Below are 15391 nucleotides of genomic sequence, written 5' to 3' on the forward strand. Positions count from 1 at the left end.
CTAAATGCAATTTTAACCCTTTTATTGTCTTCACTTTCGGGACCCTCTCGTATCGACCCGGGACTTATTTAGGGTTTTAAAAACAATCCTGAAATAAAATTTTACTTCATAATCTATTAACAAATATTGTCTTTGTCTCAATTTTAAACAATTGAGATACCATGTATGTTTAGGGAATGCAATCAGTCTCTAGAACACAATTAAAAATGAAAGATTTTGTCATAGGGTTATAATTTATGTTAAAACCCACTATGGAAAAAACATAAGTGGTCATATCCAGTGTCATGTAACTTTACAAGTTGTTAAAACTAAACTTTGTGTCTTACCTAATGTAATGTTAGTAGCCTTCTCCCCTGTGCTTGGACTTCATCCTTGTCAAGTAAGTCAGAAGTCATCGTGGCAGAGAGATCAATTCTAAGCCAAAAAATCGTGATTCATGTTTTTCCCCGAATCTTGCTTGTCCTTTTGAACTATAATAACAAGTATACGCTGTGCTGTGCCTCTGCTCTGACGTCACTAAACTCGGGGTGGCTCTTGTTGTTTTTACCTTATTTCTTTGTTGCAAGTTAAAACACCCCACACACACACACACACACACACACACACACAACACACACACACCACTTTCATCATGATCAGCACTGTCTGATCACAGCTGGGTCTTACGTGTTAAACACACTTGGGAACGAACGAGTCCTTCTGATTCAGCTCTCCTGTCCTAGGGTTTGGGTTCTTAAGACAAATTTTAATAATATGATATGAATTGATAAAATGCAGAAAATTAAGAACGAAGCAAACGAGAAATAGTGTTTGTTGGGGCTATGTATGAATAATAAAATTTAAAAACCTCACCAACCAACCACCCCTCATGCTCTCCTTTCCTGTTTAGGTAGTAAGGGTGAACCTTACGTCGACCCTTCTCCGAGCTGTGGACCGGGACTCTCCAGAGAACGGCCCGCCCTTTCACTTCAGTGTCCCCTCCGACTATCGCCACAGCAATGATTTCTACCTCCAGGACAACCTAAACGGCACGGTGACGCTAACAGCTCTGAGGATGTTTGACCGCGAGCGTCAGAAAGAGTTCCTCATTCCGATTATTATGAGCGACAGCGGCCATCCGGCCCAAACGGTGACCAGCACCCTGACAGTGACCATCGGGGACCAAAATGATCACGCACATATGGCGGGGGAGAAGAAGATTTTCATCAACAGTCACAGAGGTGAGAGGGTCTTCAGATGCATCTTCAGGATGTAGTGTTCAAAAACACAGACCAAGATGAACTTCATATACTGTATCTAACTTGGCTTCATCTTCTTTTTCAAGCACATTTTGAACTTTGATGTCAAAGTATAGTTTCCTGTCAATTGATTCCTAATCAATGTGCTTTAATGAACACAAACAGGCACACACCATTTTTTATTGGTGCCTCTATCCACTCACTGACTCCCATAGAGCCATTCTAAGGGTCACACAGGCAAGCCATTGCTCAATTTGATATGCAATTAATGACAGTATAAAGCTATTCTTGTTGAGCATATTGTATGTCCAGTATAAAGTAGATTTTCTCTCACGAAAAATTTGCTTAAGTTTGTCAGGATTAAAAAAAAACACGTTTTGCTGACAAATTTGTGTCATATATTAGGAGTATTACATTTTGCTAACTACAAGATAAACAAGTATTTTCCTCCTTTCTCACCAAATAATAAAAGGCCTTGATACTGTTTGTCACAATACATAGCTTATGTTCATATTCTTACAGCTACATGAACTAGAAAAATGTTTCCATTGGAAACCTCTCACTTTTCTTTTGTTTCCGGCAAAGACAAATGACAAGCTAACATTGAACATGTCAGGGCTATGCTTTTACATTTCCAAGGGTACCTTTAGAATAATTCTCACATGGTTCAGAGAATGAGGAGTGAAAGCATCAACCTTTCATTTTTTTCAGTACATTTTCTTCATTATTGATCCCGTTTCTCTGTGTATGGGATATCAATCCTTCAATTGTATTTGTCACATGGAATCATACAAGATATAATACGTGTGCATTTGCTGTATGTTTCGGCATGATTTTCAAGGCTCTTGGTTATAATGGTAATACATAGGTAACACACTCTTAAATACTTGGAGATATTGTACACATGCTGAAAAGCATTACCTATGCTTAAACTATGCTTGGACACTTTAACACTTAACTCAACATTGACACTATATGATAATTTATGGTAAATGTCTTTTTTATAGCCAAGGTTTTTTTATTATTATTATATTCTTCTTGCTAAAAACTGCTGCTTGAAATTTCAATTTCCTTGCGGGAGTCATCCCAAAAGGATTCATAAAGAGAAGTCTAAGTCTAACCCTCATATCTAATTCTGACTAAATGGAAGGCCAGTGAAATGCATTTATTTGCTCTAATAATGTATATGCACAGAGCTGATGGTCATTTTAAACGTTAAAGTGATCAACTGGTGTGCGTTCTGTTATCAGGCCGTATGCCAACTACTGTGCTTGGAAAGGTCTACTCTCCGGACCCTGATGACTGGGACAACAAGACGTACGTCTTTGAAGGACATGTGCCAAGGTAAAAATGTGACTGCATCAACCATTCATCCATAAAAAAAAAAAAAAAATCTATATATAAGTCATATGTATCTCTCTCTCTCTATAGACTAAAAAACAAGCAAATGAATTACATGCTTTGTTATTAGTTAAATTTATTACATTGATATGCCATGAGAAGCATTTAAAAATACTAAGAATCTGTCCCGCTGACTTGTTGCTCTCGCCTCCAAGAGTAGCTGCTCTGTTTCAACAATGTTGTAAAACATGTGCTAATGCTAAAACATGTCCATGCAGGCTGAAGTTCATTCTGTAGGTGTTATGTTTAGTGCATAAAATGCAATGTAAACACAGAAAACCTCACCGGGAAAAGGAGAAATGAAATTATCCCCGAGCATCGATGATGGGGTTTACGGAAACCCCCTGGTGGTTTTTAGGGCGGATTAATAAGGTAAACAGAGTGTACCTTACCAATCCCCTGGGGCTGAGTCCTTCCCTAAAAAATTTTCTCTCCTCCCATTTTTAAAAAAAGCTACTGTGGGGACGGTCGATTCAGACGAAGTTCTTTTGACCCCAATACGTGGTTAAATTTTTTAGGTTAAATTAAAAAGAGGAATAAAAAACTTTTTTGGGAAAAATCTTAATCCCTTTAAATTTCCCAAAAATTGAAAATCCAATTTTTTTTTGAAAAATATTGTTTTAAAAAAAAAGTTATCCCTAAAACAGGGGGATAAACGGGGGCTAAAAATTTACATACACAGTATTGACTAAAAAAGGAAAAAAAAATCATTTTTTGGAATTTTTATTTTAATCCCCAAATTAAAAAAAGGGAAAAAACCACCTTTAGGACCCCTTTTTCTTTGAATGAAAAACATTGTAAAAAAAAAATTTTTTATTAAAAAAGGGGTCTTAATAAAAAACCCCATTTAAAATTCCCCTAAGGCGCAGATTTTTTTTTAAAAGGCCTTTATTCCGGTTTCAGGTTTTATCACCCAAAAAGTTCCCTTGGGCCTTTAGTAAAATAGCCCCACCTCAATCTCTTCCCCATGTTTAGAAAAGGGCGGGTTTTTTTTCATTAACCAAACCTGGTTTTTTTCTTTGAAGATTTTAAAAGTTCCCTCCTTCTCAAAGCGGGGAAAAGGGGATTGGAGTGGGGGCTATTTTTTTTAAAAGGCCCCAAGGGAATTTTATCAGGATGCTATACCAATCCGGGAAAACGGCCTTTATAATAAAAATCTCCCTCCCTTAGGGGAATTTAACATAGGGTATGATTTATGCCCCTTTTTAAAAAAGCATTTTTATTACAAAGGTTATTCATTCCAAAAAAAGGGGCCCTTAAAGGTTGGATTTTCCCCTCATTTTTTTTTTTTGGTATTAAAAAAAATTTCCCAAAACATTTTTTTTTATTCCCTTTTTATCAACTTAAGTTGGTAAACTTTTGGCACACTGTTACACCCCCCTATGTTATTCCCAAAAGCGGCCATTTTTTTTTTTAAAAAGCCTGTTTTTCGGGATTCAGGTACTATGCACTGATAAATTTCCCCCCTTTGGGCCGGGGGAAATTAAATCCCCCCCCACTCAGGATGCGATGGAATTAGCCCGGGCACAATTGCACATTTCATTCTTTGGCGTTCTAAATTGGGCCTTGTCCTAAATAATAAAAAAATAAAAAAAAAAAAATAAAAAAAATCACACTCCAACCCTTTACCCTACATAAAATTTGCATTTTTTTTTTTCGTTAGCTTAATGCTGGTTTTTGGCTTGGGAAAAATTTTTTTTGGAAATTCCCCGTTTTATCCTAAAAAAAAAAAAAAAAAATAAAAATCTGCCGCCTTAGGGAAATTTAAATAGGGGGTTTACTTTTTCCCGCCTTTTTTTAAGGAAACTTAATTTATTTACATAATATCATTCAAAAAAAAATTAGAGCCAAAAAAGTTTTCCAATTTTTTTAAAAAAGGTTTTAAGAAATTTCCAAAAAGATTTTTGGGGGGGGGGGACCCCTCTTTTAATAAATTTAGCTGGGTGTGAAAATTTTCAAGCCATGTCATTTTTATTTGAGTTTTAAATATATTTCGCCAACCCAACAAAATCAGGTGTACTCTTTTATTGGAAGATTTTTGCTCATTTCCAACAGTTTCACCCAAAATGGGTTTTTTGAAACAAAAACACAGGATAAAGTAAAAAAAATCAGCTTTATTTTTATTGGGTGCGCTCATGAAGTCTTGTGCTTAAGAAGCCATCATTACCATCTTCAGATACGTAGGTTATGTTGGCCATATGTATTTGCTGGTCCGGAATCGTTGTTGCTTGCTGATAGATGATGGAGCTGTACTACTTGGGAGGATCTGCACTGAAATGGATCACTGTGTTACACACTGCTTTCACGCCCTGAGCCATGTTGCACTCGTAGCTTATCTTGCAGCGCACTGCGTCTACATCAGATGTTTTGTTGCTGTGATTGATTTAGACATTTAAATAATGCAAAACAGCAACACCCCTGTGTGAAATATCTCTCAGGAAGAGGGAGGCCAGATGTTTTTTTGCACTATGATCAATTCTGTAGCCTCATGTACTAAAGAACTCCCTCAAACTTTGCAGAATTCAAACAGCTGTCTTTTACTGCTATTTGCTTTTTCACAGATCCATCACAGTGTGTTCTTTTTTTTATTTTTATAGGCGTAATTTGTGGTTGGCAGTGTGGTCAGCAATGAACTACCAAGCTGTGCACTGACATATTGATTAAGCTACAACTTCCTCATCAAATGAGCCTAATAAATCTGTAATGTCTAACTCAATTATTTTCCATCATTTCCCACCCTTTTCCTCCATTACCCGGCCATCCCGTCCAATCTTCCTCCTCAGGTTGATTCCTAATTTGTCATTTTTCCTTGGTTTTACTTTTGCTAATTTGCTGCTTTAGCATGTGGAGCCCCCCCCCCCCCCCCCCCCCCCCACACACACCACACACCCTTTTACACCCTCAATCTTACACACTCACACACTCACAAACACACAGCAGGTACCAGCAACCACACACAGTAAAATTACATCTCCCTACATCAACTTAGTCTTCATCTTCCAAACTGAGCTATACTCAAAACCTTTCTCTCTTCTCTTTCAAACTCAAAGTCCAGTCTATATAGAGGACTCTGCGTACTATGAGGCATTCACATTTCATGAAAGCTCTCATTTCTTGGTGTTTCAGAAAACAGTTGAGTTCAGAACACGTTGTTTCATCCCTGCTGTACTGGCTGTATTTTTCACAAAACATAACTGATCATATTTCATTCTGGTCTGCTTTTTTTCATTTCAGTGCATGAAATCAAACATTGTATACACTCTTGAGCTACTAAGTGTTTGGTGTTTTGGATCAATGGGCTGCATTGCAGTTGTATCGAATGTGTTGTTTAGCTGAAAAAAAACACACAGAAGGGAAATGAGTATGTTGCTGTAGCATGCACATCACTGCATCTTGAGAATAGTTTAACTGCAAGTGTCCTGCTGTCACTTGAATAGAAGTGGACAATAATGGAAGTAGCTGACATACAGTGTATGGCAATAAAAGAAGGCTTCAACTAATTGGAAAATACCAATTGGGAAAGTATTTGTAGTTTTAGCAGAGATGTGAAATTGTCTCTCAGTGTCACCTGAAATTAAGTGCAAGACCTGAAATGTATCTATCTATGTATCTATGTATCTACCCACCACAGCATATGCTTTAAAATGACTTAATGCGGCCCTTGTCTCTACAAGTGGTTTATTATTTGATTTGCCAAGGTTCTGCCTTTGATTTCCTCTATAATTAAACCTGAATGAGCTTATTTACTGTACAAGGCAAGCAAGGAGACAAGGACCAATTGAAATTGCTTCTTCACATGTCTTTGTGCTTATTAGTCAGTCTCATTTTCCTCTTACAGTCTCCCTCTATTATTGTCCCAGAAGGGCAATTAGTTTAGTAACCAGTAAACACTGGAAAACCGAATAAAACACTGAGCTCATGATGATTGTTGGAAGTTGGAAGTTCAGCTACTGCAGGAAACCGGACCAGGGAAGGGTGATGAGCCTTTTTTTTTTTGGATCCAATCACGTTAGATATGTGATTATGGATGAAATACTGCACATCATACCTTCTGTCCTGAATAAAGCCCCAATCCCAGTCCACAATTAACATTTTGGCTTACCTTGCAACCTGTTGTATGTCAACATGATTAAAAAGCATTTTTATGTAAATGTTAGCATTGCTTCTGATTTGTGTTCACAAAGTGTGTAGTTGTCAGCAGGCAACAAGTTTGGAAGCAGAAAATGATGAAGCTGTCTTCAGCAATTATGTTGCCCAACAAGAACATTAATGTTGAAAAATTCTGAAAAATCCCAGATTACCTTCAGTGACGACTAGAGATCTTCCGAGCTGACCCAGTACTGTATAACTGAGGGGACTGAGCAGTCCTCTCTGTTTTTATGTGCAATGACAATGTTTAAAAAACTCTGTCTTTCTACAATGAAAATTATTTTGGCAGATTAACTTTTATATTATGTTAAGGTTGGCGTTAATAAAAGGTTAATTACTGGTCTGTAATGTGGCATGAACTCCAATCTCCTGCATGAAAGTCAAACTCGTTACATGATAATCCACCACCTTACATTTCACCTCACTACATTAAAGTGCTATATTATGTTTTTTTCCCGTTTTACCTTCAGTTTAATGTGTTATAGATCTTTTTTGTGCACGTTATAGGTTTCCAAAGTGAAAAAGCCCAAAGCCCCCCCACCCCAAGAGGACTTACTGTCTTCCAGAGAAAACACTGTTCACAAACTGCTCCAAACAGCTCTATTGTAGTCCAGCCTTTACTGCCGTGACAAACGTGAGACACGTGCATCCCTTTGTAACACGTTATAACGCTCGCCTAGCTAGTAGCTTGACATGCCATTATACTCTGCTCCTGACTGGCTAGTAGTCCTTACCTAGGTACTGTCAGGACACGCCCTCATAATCTGCTTCTGACTGGCTAGTAGTCCTTACCTAGGTACTACGTATTAGCGACTCCCAACAAAGATGGAGCAGAAGTGTGATGTCTCACTCTGGAGCTAAAACAGAGAGCTCAACACACAGGGTGAAAAGAGGAGCTGCAGCAATGTGCAAATATATGGTGTTTTTTGAAAATTAAACAACATAAACCTATTCTGGTACAACACTCTAAATATAATTATGAACCTGAAAATGCGAAAATTCCTACTTCCTCTGCAGAAACGTGCAATATGGACTGAGCTGGTATTTAATGATGATTGTATTGTAATCATAGTTCTATGAACACGGGCGGAGTCCTCAAGCAGGGCAATGGGATTTACCTTTCACCCCAGCAGGTGCACATACTAGAAATTAGCTCAATACACACAACCAGGTATGAGCCCAACAGTTTGAGCCCTATGAAAATGGTCCATGTCCATAACCATATTTCAAGAAGGCTGCATATCCTGCTGTGACACCAACAGTGAACACCCATGGCAGAGCTTATGGGTAATTTGAGTCACTACTTGTGAGGAGCAAGTCTTACCTATTATATAATGTTGTAGCCCAGTTGACTCTGGCCCTATAGACAATGAACAAGCAGCCATGCTGAGCATTTATTTCCACTTAGCCAGTTACCATGCCAACCTTTGATGGGCAAATAACTGAAATTACTGCTCTCTGCAGACTCACAGAAATATCTGTGATCACCTAATGACTAATCATTACCCTGCCAGCGGTCAGTCCTACAAGTTTGACCCACTCAGACCGGGCCATGCAGCAGTCTCACTGTGCGCATATGGAGAACTGCAATGCATGTCTTAGACAATTGTAATTTATCAGAACAGGTTTATTACAGTTTTTGTCATCTTTAATGAAATGAAAAGAAAAAAATTCAATCTGGTGTGGGTGTGTGTGTTTGTTTCTTTCCTTCAGTTACTTTATCCTGAACAAGCGAACAGGCTTCCTGATTATCAAGGAGAACGCCCCACCCGACATCTATCACTTCCAGGTCCGTGTGTCCGATGGAGTTTGGCCAGATGCCGTCTCCAGTGTCACAGTGCACGTGAGGGAGCTGCGAGACGAGGCCATCTACAACTCAGGGTCTCTCCGCCTGGCAGGTGAGATAGACTCTACAGAGACACACACGCACACTACTGCCTCTGTGTCTGTTCAACAATGGTGTGTGATATAACATTTCCTCCTTGACTTTTGACTCCTTCCCTCTTGATACTGTGTATGGTTTTGGTCCGGTGACCACTGGTGATGCTCATTCAGCCCCTTGTGCAGGTCCATACAGCTGTCAAGTGTGATGTTACACAATGCTCCAGTTTGTAGATGATCAGTATCAGCATCAAATATCTATACTAAAACCCTTATCTGAATTTGCTTACAGATATGTAAGTAAATTCAAGTAAAAGCAGGCTTTGCTTATCCTGTGTGAATGAGCCACTCTAAACGGGGGGGGGGGGTTGATTGATGTCAACGCTTTCCTTAATATTTGCCAACGCAGCCAATACAACCTCAAATTACAGATATGCCGATTTGCATGGCACTAATATTATTCAACATGTGTTCAACGAAGTAAAAATTTGTGGTGGAATTTTAACAAATTACATAGATGGCACATTCACACGGGATTAAGACCTGAAATTATTACAAATTACTAAAGGTGCTTAAATAACAATATGTACACAAATAGGGCTTTTGTTGTAATTGAGGTAGTTGAGTTGTTACAACTTAAAATGAGAAAACTCCGTTGTGGAACACCTTGAGAAAAAGCTAGTCAGCGAACCTTGAGTTAAGATATTTGGCCAAATAACTGTTTGACCAAAATCTGTCTTTATGTCTGATTTGTTGACAGTATTCTAATATATTTATAACACACAGCACATCAGGTTGGTTGCGGTTCATACCTCGGTGCTGACATCACGGTTCGGTACGAGTTCGGTACAAAGCAAGTAAAAGCAAAAGAAAAATGCAGAAGACAAATTTGTTTTTGTTTTTCTCAGGCTGTACCACCTAGTTTCATACAGTCTCTCCCCTGAGCTAGCTGCAAGAGCCTCAAGTGTGTAAAGTACACGTACGAGTAAAAAACAATAAGTACCCCACATCATCTCCAGACTCCATCTGGAATGTGTAAACAAAATAAGACAATCAGCCATGAAACCATGAAAATAAAGCATCTCTGTTCTCTGCAAAGACAAACTAAATCACCTGATTAATGCAACATAATCACCACATCTCCAGGCCAATCTTTCACCGCAGAAAGCTGCTCCCTGCCAGGCTAAAGCTAATATAGTTAGCCTGAAGAAACAAGGCGTCTGTCCCATCTAACGTTACGGTTTGGAGCTGCCACGCTGGAAACGAAACACTAATCTACCACAACTGTCTTATCCACCACATCCCTGTACTATAGTAATTGACTGGGAAACCAAAGTTTTACTATACTTGCTCTTGGGCACCACTCGCCCTTAGTGCTGCTATCTCTGACTCAATAAAACTGCTTCCATGGGCGGAGCTCGGCTACATAGGGCGTGCCAATCAGAGCTAAGGCGGGGCTACAGATTAGGTGTCCCTGAAGAACCTGCATATCTAACAGTAGTTCCACATAACATTATTTAATTTAAAGTTTTATTGATTTATATACCGTGTATTCTCCATGTAAATTCATGCACTGAACCTGGGCGCCCTACCGTTTTGGTTCAATACAAAGACATGAACCGTTCCACCCCTAGTTGTCAGGGACAGACAAATGATGTCTTGTTTTTATCACTGTCTCTGAGAAAAAAAAAATCTTCCTGTCTTGAGTGGATTCAGTAAAGAACAGATGTTTATGCAGAATGCTGTAAATGGCAATTAAGTTAAAGTCCCGAACATCACACAGGAGTGTAATAACTTACTCTTGAGACTGACCTTTCTCCTCATAAAGGCAGGCATAGTAAATCCTGATACTCCCAGGTCCACAAAGATACTGCCCTCGACTTATAATTTCCAGTTTCATCTGCCGCTGCTTTGTATCACTTCAGTTTTGACCTTCATGCAAAAGTGCTTGGCCCATTTTATGCTATTAAAGCAACAGGTCCTATAGCAATATCAATTTGTGATTAGCTGATAAGATGTTGCCTAAAAAACGTGCTCGTCTTTGTACTGCTGACAAGGCAGTGTCGGAGAATTTGCGTACTGGTCTCCAGCCATGAAAAATTAATGACTGCTGATTACTGTTTGCTCTAGTTTTTTTTGCAGTGTTTCACAGGACTGTCACACTCTCAGTTAAATATGTTACCTAGCACAAGATTACACCCGTTATTAATCCTTCACCCCTGACTCGGAGGGATCTCGGTTGTCGTAGGTGCACACACAGAAAAGCCTGTTTCCATTACTTATGCTGGGAAAATAATTAGTAGAGGTTTTTTGCTCAGGCAGCACATTCTCCTCACATGCTGAGCAGCATCCATCATTACCTGATGTACAGCACATCGGCTGTCTGCTGCTCAGAATTAAATTCGCTTTAGAGAAATGGGACATGGCTGAAGGATTTTTATGATTTCAGTGATATTGAAATAGAAGCAGAGGGGGGAGGCCAGGGTGCACTCCAAAGAGGGTGGAGAGTAGAGGGAGGGAGAGAGAAGAAAAGGAAAGGATGGAAGGGAGAGTCAAGCCTCATATAAGTAGATAAAAGGGTTTGCCGATCATTCTGAAACAGGAATGATGTAAATTAACGTGCACCAAACCCAGGGACAGTATGGTGGCGCCCACATTTCAATATCCATGTTTTTTAATTGAATCCATTTGCAAAATGTAGCCCTGCAAATGTGTGTTGAAGATGAATAATGGAAATCAAAATGAAAGTGCTCCCAATTTTGTTATTTGTTTTGTGACTGAAACCATTTTTCGTCCATTGTTTTGTTTGTTAGTAACTTATTAATAATGGGTGGCCACTTCATTGAAGGTTTTCAAATAGCAACACTGTCATCAAAGGGCTGTTAGCTGCACAGTGTGTTGATTTAATATGCCCTGGTTGTAACAGGAGGGACCTAAATAGAGAGCCACAGTAGAGAGCCCTTGTGTCAGCCACTGCTGTAAATACAGTGTCATAATCGCTTTTAACCTGCAGTTTTGCATCAAACAGATGTAGGTTTGAGGTTTCAAAGCAAAATGCAATATCAAGGATTAATGACTTTAATCGTGAGGTGTAGGCAAGCTACCAAAACAGTGGTGTGCGTGTGTGGTGTGTGTGTGTGTGTGTGTGTGTGTGTTGTGTGTGTGTGTTTGTGTCACGTAGGATATGTAACAGAAGCCATATCCAGGATTTTATTTTTCTATGTGGAGTAAACTGTCTCATTGATTCTCAGTCGCGGGGATTATGACGATATTCTACTTATAGCATTACTTACACCCTCCTTGACATTCTAAATCCCATTTCAAGAACAAATGTGATATGCAATGAGGATGCACAAAGAAAGCACTAGTTAAGTCTGCCTTGCTGAGATTAATTCTCTCTCTCTCTCACTCTCCCTCCCTCTTCCTTTCTCTGCCTCCCTCCCCCCCCTCTCTCAATATTGATGGAAAGGTAAAGAATGTGGTCGACAACTCCTTGAACTGTCCACAACACGTTGTCTTACAGTGAAATGTTTAGTGCTCGGAGGTAACCAAAGTACAATCATAAGCATGTGATGAGTGCGTACACTCCATATGGCAGGCTGATGTGGTGTGGGAGAAGGACTGCGTTTATACCAACAGAGTGTCCTTTAATACAAGAGCGGTCTTTTCACATGGCTCTTCCCTGTGAGCGGCATGCATTGTGGGATCAATACACAGAAACAGGGGAAACATCTGAGTTTGCTTCTGCAGTGATTATTTGTGAGATACACTTCCTTTACCTCCCTGACTGACACTTTGGTTATCGTTATTCATATCATTACTGTTTCTTTTTTTTAATGCCTGTTTATGAGCATGGTGTGTTCCATTAAAAGAGCATTAATGTAATGAAAGTATGTAAAAAGTCAAGAAATGCCACAAGGGGAAATTACAATTTACATCACATCTTACACAGGCCTGAACTACACACACATCCACTAATGGAGAGATGTCAGAGTGGGGGGGACTACCCATAGAAAGACACTGGTTTGGTGCCATGCTCAAGGAGGTGAACTGGGGAACTTGAACCAGCGACCCTCCGGTTCCCAACCCAACTCTCTACGGACTGAGCTACAGCTATTTTCATAATGGAATAATGGCTGCATCCAGTGGTTATTCGGTCAGACTTTACTTGACGGTATCTACATAAGAGTGACATGACACTGTCATGAAAGTGTCATAAACATTATAAACACGTCATCAACATGTATGACGCTTGACGACTGATTACAAATGGGAGGTGTGGAGTTTACCAGGCAGATAGGGTGCAACAAATGATGCTATCCATAAGTTCTATCATGGGAAATATAATGGTAATACAACCTCTGCTTTGTTCAAACAATTCCTGTGTTTAAGTTCCAAAATTATTTTAACTATTGAAGTGCACAACTAAATCACTGGCATGCCCTTTTACTTCAGTTTAAAAAAAAGATTTCATTAAATGTCAGAAGAAAATACCTTTTTCAGTTTCCCAGAGCAAAAGGTGACATCCTTGAATTGCTTGCTTTGTCTGACCAACAGTCCACACGTCAACGAATTTCAATTTACTCCGCTGTCAAACTGACAGCGGTCTTTATGGTCAATTAAAACTGGCTGGATCGTTTGGTGTATTGCCTTGAGAGAGATTAAACCAAAGTCAACTGTCTCGTCTGACTCTGGGCAAACAAGTGTGTTTCCCTACTGTACCCCAGAGCTCTTCACTGTGCCGTCCTGAAAAGAAAATGGTTTAAAACCATATAGCCACGGCATTGCAGCTGAAACATTTGTCAGCTCACAAATCAAATGTAAGAAAACAAAGCAATCTTGAATTATTGTTGGTTTTAGAGAAAGCAATCTCCATTGAATACAGTTAGGTAGGAGAGATGTTTGTTTTGTTTCAGCTGAGTGCCATCTGCGTAGTGCTGCACACAATTATGCAAATTACCGATGTATTCTTACTGGCCTCATTAGCTACCAGTGTGTCTTTATGATTATGTGATACAAAGTTGACAAAAGCTGGCAACAGGGACTTCCATAAACACGTCTCAGAATAGATAAGATGATTACATCCCCACTTTTTTTTTAAATGTATACGTTGTTTTGTCTTCAGATATTTTTATTTTAAAATGAATAATTGCTATCATAGTGTTTTTCTCTACCTTAACTACTTAACTATAATAATCAACCACTCTGTCATCCTTAAGTAGCCGTTTGCTTGCAGTGACTTCAAACACAGAATTGTAACATCTTCTTATCTTTTGTGGAATATGATGCTCCTTTCAATTAAGTTAGTTAGTAAGTAAGTTAGTTTTCAAAACTTCACTGTTTTCCCGTAATGCAAAGACTTTAGTCAGGAAGAATCGCAACAAACTGCACAAAAAACGTGATAGTGTTTGTCCTTTCCTACCTTTTGTCTCAGTCTTTCTGACATCAGTATACTACTACATATTTATCCCTTTTTTGCACCTATTTGTGTGAAATCACAAGCCTATAGGCAGGAGTGTGTCTGTGCACCAACGCCTTGACTCCACAGAACCCTCTGGGAAGGAGAAAGCTGTAGTGAAAAGTGAGGTTGGATCAAAGCCAGGTGCAAAGGCTGCCACTCTGTGTTAGGAATTACTACCCTCTCCCTCCAGCCCCTATCCCCCCTGACTGCCTGTGTGCTTGTTTCTCCCGCTGGACTGACTGATTGGAGCTGACATTAGCCTGGATCCCTCACGCTGTATCTGCTGAGCCCATTCTGAGCCCCCTGTCTTGTCTCTTAATGCCTAGGCTCCGTCTCCCTCTACACTCCCACAAAACTAATGACCCTGCCCAACTATGTTGTGTGTGTGTGCATGTGTGTGTGTGTGTGTGTGTGTGAGAGAGAGAATCAGTTTGAGTCTCAGAATGTTCAATACAAAGACCTTTTTGTGACATAGGGCAGTTTAAGGAAAGGCTAACATTTGGTCATAAAACAGTCATTGACTGTACCCATGTTTCCATCCACACACTGTTATGCAAATTAGGTAATGTCAGATGAAATATGGACACAGTAATTTAGACAGAAAGGTTGTACGTTCAATCCAACTCCGAACGTATAAAATGTGGACGTCTGGCCATCGGCTGTCAGCGTCCAAAAAAAGGCGCCCTTTGGCGTGTGTGTAGAACATACCGGGGGAGAGCAGCATGTAGACGGGGGTTAACAAGTAATAATTAAGGGGGGTATTCCGCATAGGGAGTTTGGACGGTGGGATGGAAGGATCAAACATAGGACTTTCACCCAGAAGAGCTGAGATCGTGTCCCGCGTGTGTCCTTAGCCGTCCTGTTATTCCCGCGAGTCATGGAACCATAAGCCCACCCACAAGCTTTTCCTTAACCTAACATTGTCAAAAAGGACGCCAATAGTCCGACCAAGCTCGTTTAGGTAAAGCGTGTTATAGGATGCTAAAGGAGATTTTTTGCGTCAATAACAACGACAAATGCACGTGACCAAGCGTCTGTAATTTACGAGATGGGAGTGAGAATAGGTTGTTCAATTTTAATGAATTTTCTCTTGATTGGTAAACGGCTTATGCGAGAAACGCATGATTGGTGGGTGTTTTCACAGAACTACAGCAGCCACAAATGACAGATCCTTTTCAGAGCCCACAAGTTATTTATTGCTTTCGGGGTGTAAAGACCATTTTTCAAACAATATTTAAAACATATTAAATATGAATATTGG

At 39.6% G+C, this 15391-nt stretch overlaps 1 protein-coding gene across 1 annotated transcript in view; it reads left to right on the top strand.

The window, feature by feature from the left end:
• LOC116692225 (neural-cadherin-like) overlaps window positions 1–15391 on the top strand; it is a 347629-nt gene that overhangs the window by 201389 nt on the left and 130849 nt on the right. The window contains 3 exon segments of the mRNA XM_032520340.1: window positions 890–1220; window positions 2489–2582; window positions 8502–8686. Of these exon segments, the coding sequence (XP_032376231.1) occupies window positions 890–1220; window positions 2489–2582; window positions 8502–8686 (610 nt within the window).

Source organism: Etheostoma spectabile, chromosome 1 (genome assembly GCF_008692095.1).
Source record: "Etheostoma spectabile isolate EspeVRDwgs_2016 chromosome 1, UIUC_Espe_1.0, whole genome shotgun sequence".
In the NCBI taxonomy this organism is placed as follows: Eukaryota; Metazoa; Chordata; class Actinopteri; order Perciformes; family Percidae; genus Etheostoma; species Etheostoma spectabile.